The 12970-nt window shown below is 39.2% G+C and overlaps 1 protein-coding gene across 1 annotated transcript in view; it reads right to left on the bottom strand.

Annotated features, from left to right (window-relative positions):
• Window positions 1-12970, bottom strand: part of LOC135484857 (kinesin-like protein KIF26A) — a 299588-nt gene that overhangs the window by 83384 nt on the left and 203234 nt on the right. Inside the window, exon 9 of the mRNA XM_064766551.1 lies at window positions 9607-9965. Within this exon, the coding sequence (XP_064622621.1) occupies window positions 9607-9965 (359 nt within the window). The remainder of the gene's footprint in view (window positions 1-9606; window positions 9966-12970) is intronic.

Here is a 12970-nt window from a genome sequence, read left to right as displayed (position 1 = left end):
TGAAAATGATAATGTCATTTAGGCTGGTTTCATCAGGGCGGTTAAGTCTTCTACTGTCACTTATCTATACTGGTGAAGAGTGATTTCAGTTACTGCAACCTGCATCTTTAATAGCCATAAGAACATGACAATCATCACTGGAAAGTGTTTATTGATTGGTTAAATTGCAACCACCGTCATGTAGTCATGGCTACATCACAGGTCGCAGGTTAGACTGACAGAGAGCACTCGCCTGCTGAGCGCTTTAGTTTACCCAGAGGAATGGTCATCAGTTGGGACATTTGAATATTTGGAATTTGTCATCTCTTATTGGATCATGTTATTTGATATGAAGCTAAGCCCATCAGTCCTTCTTCGAAACAAGCACTAGGGGTACAGCAATTGGCTAATCCAAATGTTTTCTTTCACACAATGCCAAAACACCAATAAACAATTGCAAATACATAAACAATTTATGACAATGGTTCATGAATTTTCAATATTGCAATCATCAGACTGGGTGGGGTCAATTTCCAAAGAAAACATTCGGTGGGAGTGCGCCCACACCTTCTAACAGCCAGAGGGTAACAGGTCATTCAGAAGGAAGAAACAACCACAGAAAAGCGTGGAAAATCAATGGGTGCTTCTTCCATTGAGGTTACAGAAACTGGTTTCATCTCACTTCAGGTGCGATTTCATCTCACTTCAGGTGTGATGTTCTACACCACCATGCTACAATATTCTGAGAACAAAACAAGGGTCTAGTGTCAGTAGGGGTGAACATCTAATTCCACTGCTGTATATCATACTGTCCTGTTGCAGTTTTCCCTTTCACAGGCTCAATGACCATTGCTGGTGATGAGATGAAAGTATTTGACATAGATTCATTCTCAATACAATTTTTCTTGCTTCCAATGTAAACCATGTGAGTTCACCTCGCCCACCAACCTCATTAGCACTACCAACAGGTTCAGTGTGCGAGTTAACCCATACCATGGAGAGGACAAGGATGTACCCAAATGTCCAGTTATTTGAGCCTTGGCTACACCTGGAAGAAGCCATTAACGATATGTCAATCATGTCAATCAGTGTGATTGACTGGAACATAGAATTCATCCAGGCAAATTGGTCCAGAAAATTAGCAAAGTGATTGTTTTTGCAACATTATGTCAAGAGATGATTGGTAACATATGCTCTGCCTTCGTTTGGGTCAAGGACACTATGTGCAGCAGTGTTGGCATAACTTTTATAGCTAGGCTCTTTTTAGCTCCACTTGGAAACCCAAGGCTATGCCTCCCACTTCAGTATGAGGTGGAACAAGACCACTGAAGGATGCGGTAAAACTTTGTTACGTCTGCATTGTTTTGACCTCTGGAATGCAAACTACTGGTCGGGAACATAGTTCATTGGATTTAGACATTTTCCACTCGTACGGATTATTTCTCTACCAATGTCAGATTATAATGACTCTAGCATCAGAAACACCAGAAAGAAAGCTATTGTCTCCTTCACCAAACTTGCAACCCAGAGGCTAGAATGCACTGATGCTCCCTAAAGGTTTTGTCCAAAGTCACATTGTGTGACTTTCCAATTAAATTTCAATTGTTGATTTCACTTCAGGCACAGAATTGGCCAGAAACGCTGACCATAAGTGGCAACCTGCCAATGGTGCTCTCCTGGTTATTCAGTCACTATCTTGTCCAAGTGTCATCCTTCAATACACAACACTTATTGTCACCAAGTACTCCAGGGTAACGACACAATAGCATACGATGCCAAGAAGACAAAAAATGTCAGATGTCGGAAGATTATGGTCAGGGGTGGCCAAGGCAGATGGCTAAAGGTGATTGGCCTCGGTCTGAGCAGACAGGAAAACAATGCCAGGCAGACGACAAACAATTTAAAGGGTTTGGACAAGATAATGGTAGACACCGTGTCAATCAAAATTTAAAACGAGAATGAACTAATTTTAGACAAGCATGCCAACATTTCATTTGTTTGGCGAAGGAATTATTCTAGATTTATGTGTTTGCATTTGAATCTCAAATCAACTTGAAGAATAATACTGAACAAATCAAATGACAGGATTGTCAAATCCCAATGAAAATATTTTGACATTTCGAGTGACAACAGTTCAATTGGAACAATGTGAACCACAGAGGTCACCTGTTTTGGATACATTGATTTACAACAGTCTGACTGTCAAAACTCTCAAGCCAATTTGGTCATGATGTGAGCAGAATATTAAATTTGTTACAATTTATTTTGCCTTTTTCCTTGAACTGAAATAACGAGGACTCTGCTGACATAGTTGATAAAACCAAACACCTTTTTAGGGAATGAATTACTGTAAGGTGTTCAGCTTGGAAGAGATTGGCAATAATTTGTACTCTAGTCTTTAAATTATGTTCTTACATCTGCCAGAGTTTCAACTCAAAACCTAAAATAACATCGCATCTGCTAAGAAGCCTGTAGCTAAGTGTTCCTTCCCAAAACTCTAAATTCAGTGCACCCCATCAACACGACGGTCATTAATTACAACCTGACAACATTCCAGCACCCACATTAATCCTGCGCCTCCCCCAACGTCATTATCATTTGTACTTCCGCTGTTGAATCAAAGATGTGATTAAAGCCACTGAGTGGGAATGACAATGTCTGATGATATCTAGTCAGAGAGTACAACCGCGTTCCCAACCCCGACATCACCTATGTGCAAGAAGTCCCACCTCCCTTCATTAATCAAATCATCTCGAAGAAGACAATAAGCTGGCACTGTCCTGTTTCCAAGCCATTTCCTGAAGTCATTATCCCTTTTGAGGTGATCACATTGGTGCCCGAGTTTAGACCCTAAGCATGCACCCTGCTTGGCAAAGACAGTTTGAATTTACCAAGTTACGTGATATGATCTCAGTCTTGATTACCCGAATCGAATCGTGCAACATCAGACGTAACCGAAACGGAAACTGTGCATGGACACACTATAACCAAAATTGTTGAAACTGTGCAAACACTCTCATGTTTTTGGTCTCCCTGACCTCCTGCTCTGACCATCACTTTCTGTCAAGCCGCCAAAACTAAAACCAAACTTGATTACCGATCACTGCCAATTATAGCAAGAAGGGTCATTAGTCTCCTTGATGACAACCCCAACAATCAATTCCACCAAATTCTCCTCCCCGCTTGATATTTAAGAATCAAACTCTATCATTTGAATGTTTGCGGTGAGGGATAATTAATTACTCCCTGTCAGCGGAGGGTAGAAGGGGGTAATCTTGCCCTTCTTAATGACCCCTGACATCTGCTGTTGAGACTGTTAGGGACTTGCCCTCACGAATTTTGGGTATCTTCGTCCACTCACTTCAGATAGCAGACATTAGGAATGTTTGGACTGGATCTCATTTCCGAATTATCTGATTTGATCTATTGGCAAAAAATGAAGTAGCCATTACGGGCCATCTGTCCAAATTTGTGTCGACGAAAGAGACCTAGTCCATCTTTAAACTTTGTTTACATATGGTCTCTAAGAATTTTGAAACCAAGGTTAGTAGCAAACAAACAGAACAATCTACAACTGAATGGCAAATGTTTCATTGAACAATCTGGCTTCATTTTAACACGCAATAACCTAATTCAATTTATCAATCACTTGTCTGTCGCCGTGACTTCCGACAAGCGGTGAAGCAACAAATGGGACTTAAACGAATAAAACAGAAACTTCCATTTTTTTCTCGCAAACCTCTCAAGCTTGATTAAAAATTCATGAATTAGCAATGTGCACAGAAGGAAATATAGGACACTATCACTGTGGAACAACAAAAAATCTCAAATTTCCTTTCACATTTTCAGTGATCAATCAAGATCAAAACGTCCAGAAATAAATTCCGATGAAATAACTTGTTTGATCTGAATCAATAGCCGACATAATATTCACATAACCAAGTCAGAAAGTGACGCTTATTGATTTCAAGTCAGTTAATGGAGTATAAAATGAAACCTGGCATGAAGATACAGCAGACAGTTTCAAAAACTTTGATGAGAGGCCTGGAAAAACCTGTCCGACATTCGCTTTTGAAATTAGGCTGAATTTTCCAGTCATCCCACTTCACTCATGTGATAGAGAGCCGACTATATTCGACAACATATGTTTCCTCTGGGGTCTCTGGTTTCCTCCTACTTTACATTATACATCCATTACTGTTTACAGAGCTAAGACCTCATCTCTAAACTCAATATTTATTTATACTGCAGACAGGTCAAGGTCACAAAAATCACATCCCAACACTTTTAATCCTCGTCCTCATTTACTGACTGGATCACATTCAATTGACTTTCGATCATATTCGATTTTTTCCAAACAAAAAAGTGACTTACACAGGTTTTCTCCCCTGTGCAAACATAGATACCTTGGAAATCAATGTTAATTATTGTGACTAGCGGTTAATAGAGTATTTGCATTTCGGTCTAAAGAATTTCATTCAAATGCAGCGAAACAAACTTTGTGCCAGCTTGTGGAGGACCACAATGCCGTGGCAGTGTCAACATGCAAGAAAGTAAAACGTTGGCATTTGAGGGAACCCATTTCCTTCTGTCCATCTGTCCAGTCAATATGATCTCATGTGATGCAAAATGAGTAACAATGCCAAGATAGGGATTCATCTGTCTATCGACAAGCAACCTTTTGTCACATACTGAAAATCCATTCTCTAGGGCATGAACCCCTCAAAGTAATTTGAGTATTGGAGATAACTAATAGGCGAGTACAGTGATTGTTATTCTGTCTTCCTATTGATTGTCACCACCCTCCGGGTCACACCGCTACCCTGGAGTCTTCCTGTGGACCCAGTCCAGGTAGGGGAAACAGGTGGTCCATATTTGCTCACAAGATGCAGAGATAAGCTTTGAGTTGTCTTACATCCACTTTAATGGTCCATTGTCAAACAGAAGCGGACTGACCTATCTTAAGTGCCAAGATTGACAGAAATTGATAGGCCAATTACTACTGTCAATCATGTCAAGGAATTTGACAGAAAACACTGATAAGGATCTGAACAGATTTTGTTCCAAAGTTGCCCCACTGAATTTCGTGATTTCAGAGTTTCAGGTCACCCGATTTTGAGGATACAGAATGCCACTGATGCTTTGCCAATACAGAAATGCAGGTACCTAACAGGCGTCAGCAGTAAAACTGGATCTTGATTGTTTCTGGAACACCCTGTATAAAGCTACATTAGGTAGACTTCCCAGTGTGCCAGATGAAGATGATGAGTTGATAAATCGTCCTTATGATCTTCTTGGGCTAAAATTTCCATACAGCAAGACCCATAACTGATGAGACGCATTTAGCAACGGTAATCAGTTATATTTAGTTGATGAAGATCATAATGAGTTCATAAATCTTAGTTATAATTCCCTTAGACACAATATTTCGTAAAGCTAAAATTCCCATAGTCAATTTTGAATCTAATGGTCAAATACATAACTGATGATCCCATCAAAGACCATAGGGAGAGAAACTGACCAGCTTATATTTAGTAATCATTGATTTGTCCTAATTGACCAGTTAAGGCAATTCTATAAAACTGACATGACTTTGGGTCCAGGACACAACATCTGTCCAATCTAATGGAATTTGTCTCGATTCAGTATGATTAACTACCCATCACCACTTACAAACACCTATCAGGGCCCCAGGTCATCAACTGACCACTTTATGAGGGCTAATGACCGAGACTTCCCCAGGTGTGACAAAGCCTTCCCCTCCTTAATGATGCAGTCGAGTCCTATAAGATCATCAGTTAACCTAACATGGTATGAATTATATGCGGAGGCATGCCACGGTATTCATAGAATGGGTAATTACAACGTGTCAGTTTGAAATTTCCCGCCCATGTGTGCCACACAAGAGTCTAGCAACCATTGTGCTTTGAAATATTGCCACTGACCATGCTGGGTGATTTATTTTGACAGAAATCAACAAAATGTCTGACCCCTTGTATCCAAGACTCCCTTGTAATGGTTTATGAGTTGATAGGTTCTCCTCCCATCTGTTCTCTTGTCCTTCTGATGATCTGAAACTATTTGTAGGGTATGCAGTCAATTCACTCAAGGTTTCGCTGCAATTCTCAATACCTTTCCATGGTGGACCAGCTCCGTGGTGATATGGGAGGCCCTAGCTGTTGCTCAGCTCAGCAAGTAAGGAAAAGGCTTCTCAGGAGTGCACCAAGTGACCCTGCTCTGATATATCGTGAACAATACCCACTTGTATATACCAAGTGATAAATTTGTCACAATTTGAACGGCCATTGATAAAGAAAGTATCGATTTGCAAATAAGTATGAGGTGTTTATCAATTGACTCATTTCCGTCATCCTATCAGACCGATTACCACTTGACTGGAAAGGAACAGCATTCCAAACACTCTGGTCGGGAAGTTCAACGCAGGTTATGACCAATACCAACTAACAATGGTGAAATTTGATTGGTAGGCCTGGTAGATCATGATACTTATTGATTAGTCTTCCACGGTCATTAACAGCCAAGTTCAATAAGAGGTCATTCATCAGATTCGATATTTTGTCTCACCACTGTTCTTCATCTGCTATATGAATCTGGCATTCACTATTCATTTATTATGTTATTTTCATATAGACCCAGTAACTCAGGAAGACGACATGACATACACAGAACCTTGACTGGTAACGTATTAACTGTCGGAGTTCAGGATACTGATTCTCCAGGGTGGAGTGGTCAAGGCTCTAATCATGACACTATGAATAGAGTGCTATGTACTATTAAGATGATGCTGGGCCAAATACTTTTTTCACAATATATGAACAGAAGTTAAATTGCCCTCCTGTGCCCTTTCTCGGACTACTGTTCTTCTTTTGAGTCCCATTCATGACCATTATCAAATAAATGCATATTCTGATTCATCAAGTAAACAACATTGACACAAAAAAAAACATTATCGGCTTTAAAAATGAATGATAACTGCAATGTATATTATAACTGTCCTTCACGCTAGATGGTTTCGAGTCAATAAAGGCACAGAGCACAAAATGCTTAGTGAAACTTGGACAAACACATGCGAGGTCAGTTCCGGGGAAATATCAGAAATAAATTTATCGATCAAAACATCAGATCAAAGAATGTCCTTATTTTGTCTCATAAAAGTGTGCCCGTTCTAAAATGACCCAATGAAAAGGTATTTAAAATGCTAGCAATTCATCAAAATTTGATTCATTGATAAAAGTGCAACGATATGATGCTGAAAATGTCTATGTGTAGGAGTGTATGTATTGTATATTTAGAGTACATGGGGTGAATTAGTGCAGTGTCAGTCAATGAAAAGGCAGGGATCCACTTCTGTCAGGGTTTTGGTGGTGACATAGTCATAGTTGCATGAAGTTAATGATCAACCAAATTGTTTCAGAGCAACTGCAACAGGATGCTGGCTCCAATACAAGTATCTGCTTTAGATTTGAGGGGGTTAATCTGAGCACCAAGTAGAAATGCATGACATCGGAATGCATTACAACCACTTAATTATTAACAGATCTGGAAAAAAGACTTGAAATGAATGATGCCAACCTGCGTCCCATCCAATCCATTTGCCTCCCTGAGTTATTTGGTAACCACTCCTTGGAACAAACCCTAGCCATCAATGCGCTGAAGAACCGAGTTAGTCATGGCTTCTTGTTTGCTATTGCCCCAAATCTAAATATGTCTAAAACATGTACACCCGAGACGTCTCATCATAAATTCTGCAGACATCTGCTTGAGCGGCCCTGGTTTCTCACAGTGTTGCGTGGCCAGACGCGTCTTGAAGACTCTCAAAAATCACGGAAAACCAACCAAGTCGCCGCTATAAATGCGTGATGGAATTGCATGCACATGCACAGTGAATTAGGATTATGTTCTGTCTGGGGCTGACTGCGCAACACAATCGATCATCATGTCCCTCTTGAGTCCTCTAAATGGGAATGATTTTTTCGCTTTTTGCATTTGACCTACACTCCATCATGAATAATGATTGAAGGACCCTTTTCACATACTTGGTGAATGAATCTGAACAGAACGATCATTTTGATTAAACTTTTGAAAATGGATTTTGTAGCCACTGACATGCAGATCCTTTGAATGCTAACCAAAATTTAGAATCTGATATCTCAACGGTACCCCCCCTTCCCTTCTTTCGTTCTTATCAGATTTCAACTTATTGGCTTCGATATGCAAAAAACAATGCTCAACTACTGCCCTCTTTTACCAAATGTATCAACTATCTCTGTGCCTCACGGAGATAATTCTGCACAACACAGCATGCAAGCAGACTTGGAAGACTTTATCATGTTTGATCAAAGCATCACCTTTATATGATAGATCCCTGTGATCAATATTTCTAATTGCATTCAACACGAAAGTAAAATGTCAGCTGATTATTGCAAGAGAGAAAGAAATCCAACCTCTTTTCTTCAATTTGACGTGTTGCAAAATCGTGACAGAAAAGATCAAATCGTAACTTTTAATTAACATTATCCAAGAGTGAGTTAATCTCATTACCACCCAAATAATCTGACACATCACGATAGGGTTTAATGCACATGCACAAGTGATTTTTGGCCCCAATTAGCCCTGCAACCTAGCTCTAATCTACTGAAAACATGACAGTGAAGGTACTCAACATTGGTACCCAGTTTCACTCAATGCCGAGGATGGGCTATGACTATACAAGTCCAAAATTTGTCAAAACTGGTGATATTTTTCATGACAGAACTGCCTTCATTCTGACCCAAATCATTGATTTGGCAAAATATAATATCGCCTCGATAAATATTCCAGAAGAAAAACTTAAATCATTTCATTAATCTTGTATCACAACCAAATAGATTACATATCATGTCACAGCGATTGTTCAAATCAGTCTTGACAGTATCAATTGGCGTAATGACGACATTGACTTCATTAATACCACAATCATTTCTTTTCCTTCCCATCCGTCTAATCGAGACACTCAAGCAATCAACAAGCCAATAGGGCTTTTATTGATGTCTAATTGGGTGGCATTGTCTCGACCTCTGTAGTTGCAATTTTTTCTCAAAGAACAATTCCATTGACATGATTGTCGACTAATTCTATTACCAAGTGTAATTAGGCAGTCTAGACCCATGTTGTTGCTACATTTGACCAATAGTTCAAACTGGGTGTAAGAATTCTACTGTATTGATAAATTAACACACTTTTTGTTATACTAGATCATTATATCTAAATTGAATATTCACCAGGGCCTATTAATTTTTTTTGTTCTCTGTCAAACTCCATTAGACTGCCATAAGCAGCTGAGCTTTAACCTACTGATTACTGCAAAACTACCAAGGAGTTTTACGAATCAATCCTGAAAATGAAAACACTGCATAACAATCAATTGGTTTCTCGCACTCGTCACCAAGCACTTCTGTATAAGCTTTACCAAGATTTTTTTTTAAAAATTTTTCTGAAATCCATTTAAACTTTACAATTCACCAACCAGCTTGTGAACTTCTACACTGTATTCGTGATGAGGTCAGTGAAAATACTGAAGTATTGGGCCTTTAAGTGTCACAGGAAGGACACGCAACATAATCTTACCTTGCGAAGAATGATGCAGCAGCAGACGGGTGTGACATTGGACTGTGTGGACTATGAGGACTATGCACTGGACTATGTTGATGAGGGGAAAAATATCCCGAATTATGAGGATATCCATGACCGAATTGAACGGGCGCCTGACCGCCACCCTGAGCTGGGTAAGGCTGCATTGGTAGCGGTGAATGTGGCCGACCGTTGTGATACTGTCCACTCTGTATTTGATGCTGGAAGTGTAAGACGGGATTCTGGTGACCGGGAGGTAGGGTCATCCGTAGCGGTGAATGCATATTGCTGCCATCTCGACCATTCATATCCTGCTGATGCTGCTGGTGTTGAGGTGGAGGTGGACTTGACAGCATCTGCAAAGAGAAAACAGAACAAAAGTTTTACTGATGTGTGAAGAGTGATTTTGATTTCCATTATATCTAATTTTATTTGTAATCAAAGCATCTCTTTGGCCTTCTCTCCTACTTCATGTAACCATGAGTAATCACAGACTGAAGGTGATGACCATTGTACTTGAAATAGTAGAAAATCATTTTGCATTCATTTTAAACCCGATAACCCCATGCCTGTATACCAGTATAAAATTTCATAGGCCAGAAATAAGTTTTGGAAACTTCACTTTTTTCAAAGCGGTCTTTCAGAACATCACACTTCTCAAAATACAAGTCATCATTATTTATTGTTGTCTTTTATGAAAACCGCCTACTGAACCTTATGCCATGCCAGAGGTATAGACAAATACACCTCCAGTAGCGTGACAACAAAATACTATCTCGAGACAACACCCACATTGCTCTTCTACAGTTCACATTAAACAACATCAGACAAATCATTATTGGGGATTCTGAAATATTGAGTCAAATATACGATTTCATAGAGAAATGTACGTGGCAAAAATAGCGCATGCTACATTTTCCCTGGGGCTAGATACATGCGTTAAACATGAATATGTCGATAGTATTGTACTGCCGGCGTGATATAAATATGATAGCAAAAATCATTATTTTATGCCTGATATCAAGTTTCATACTCGAGTGACTTTATAATGTGGCATGGCGCTATGGATAATCTTTAAACATGTACATTAGACTGTGCATGCATGGACATCACTGCTACACTTTTATTAGCATTTGCAGCATAAATTTTGCTGTTACCACTCTATCATCATAATATTCTATGACTTATAATTTGCCACATATTTAAAAAGAATAAGGCAGAAAACATTTTCAAAGGTGGAAATAAGCAATCATCACCAACAGAAAATCTTTTTTCTATTTGAAAGTTAGAAATCCGCCCATTGCAAATGCCATTTCCCTCCGATTCAAAACATACACCTATCGTCATCTATGGAGAAATTTGCTCACAACTAATTATGTACAAGTACATGTATAACTAAGATGCATGGACCCGGCCCTTTAAGTATTGTAGCCCCTTCCCCTTTAACAGTATTTGCGATAGATCTATTCCTGCCATTATTTATTGACTGGACCACATGGCGACACCTATGACTCACAACTGATTTCATAATATTGCGGAACTTTGTTGTCACACATGCGACAGTGATTTTGTTTATAAAAGGACGTCAAATGACAGGGTGTTGCTTTTTCTCCAAACACGACCAGACATCAGTAATCGAAAAGCCCACTATGACAACTTCCCTTTTGTTTCTTGATGGTCAATTGATCTGAAATTTAATCACGGCTTTTGTGTCGATTATGTCCCCTGCATGCCTAACGAGAATTGATGGCCACTTCATGAGCAGACCTATTCATATTAATGTTGTGCTCAAATGGTTAATTCATAACCAATGAAAAGTACAGCAAATCTATTCATTTTGCTCTGTTTTCCATGATAACCTCAATGTTTTTCCTGGACTGCACATGCACATCAAAAACACCTTATTTCAGAATTAAATTAATGATTAATTTTCATTGTTTGAACAAGGACTAAGTAATATGGCATCAAATTGTCATTTAAGTCATGTTCAAGGGAATTAATCATCCAATGAAGGTTGCTGTGTTTGGATAGTGATTTTGTTTGGTTTTTGTAACAGCCCAATCTCTGATTTCATGGACTCGACAACTACTCTCTTCAATCAATCCAGCACCATTCTGACATAGTTTTACAATATCTTTGACCGATTTTTTCACAAAATAAATGCTCAAAGTTATCTATAACGCAATGATTAATTTCAGTTATTTCCTAAACTGAAATTTGGTAATGACCGGAACATTTAACAGAAAAACAAATTGGGTCATCCTCATCAAGAGATGGCTTACCGAAATGATGGTATTATCGAGAAGAAACAATCCACAATGAAATAAAAACCGAACATATTTGTGTGGTAAAATCTCAATCTTTAACAATTCAGTTAATTAATTATGTCAAGAAATTGATAATCAATGTATATTTCACCAGATCCAGCCAAAGGCTTCAGTACATTACACACACTGCAACAACTACATAACATTTACTCAATCAGCACTGAAATCGACTTGAGAAGGTCAGACAAGTTGAAGCTGTCAAACCCAAGATAAAGCTCAACGAACTAATTCAGATGAGACAAATTCAATAAGGTCTGATCGCTATTGAAAATGTCAGCCCAAGGAAATCTATTTAGCTGACCTGAATTGTCTGAATCAATTGAATATGCCGTAATCCTTAGGAGTGGCCAAGGCTAGGTAAAAGATCTGTCAGGGAGAACCTTGTGGACTAGGTCCAAGGAAAGTGCTTTCTTGACTCTCTCTCCAATGCTGGTGTTTTTCCATGTATTTATAACCCAGTGCATCGGCATGTAATCCAATCAACTTGCGCTCTGAAGAATCTCTCGTTCCAAGTGACTCACAATTTTCGGTTCCAGTGAAAACATTCTGGTACATCTTGTAATATTACAGTACAAAATGTACACAACAGTTTTTCAAGGACAGGTGAAATGAACAAGAGCTCGAAGTCATAATATATACAGCTATTAGCCAAAAGATTTCAAAGAACATTCCCGACAATGCGTCAATCGGCAAATGCAGGTCCCTTGACCATTTCACGAGATTATTTCAAGATCCAACCGGATCCCGTATCGCAGAGATATAGAATGACTGTTTGTATAAACCAATGAATAGCAATGATTGTCATTTATCAGTGAAACTGTTCGGACAGGAAATGAAACTTGGCGCTTTTTCTCCGCGGACACAAGGTTGCCAACGTGGATGTGGTCGACGTATGCATATTGGTTCTGAACAGGTTCAGGTTCATTATGATCTCTATAAAGAAGCAGGGGAGAGGCGGGTCCAGGTGGTTGGTTGGATCGCTACAAGCAGAAGATCCAAGCAGACAGATGGCAAGGCAATTGACTTGCATGGAT

This window comes from Lineus longissimus, chromosome 3 (assembly GCF_910592395.1).
Source record: "Lineus longissimus chromosome 3, tnLinLong1.2, whole genome shotgun sequence".
In the NCBI taxonomy this organism is placed as follows: Eukaryota; Metazoa; Nemertea; class Pilidiophora; order Heteronemertea; family Lineidae; genus Lineus; species Lineus longissimus.
Note: the sequence above shows the minus strand (reverse complement) of the source record. Positions and strands in the feature narration are given on the sequence as shown.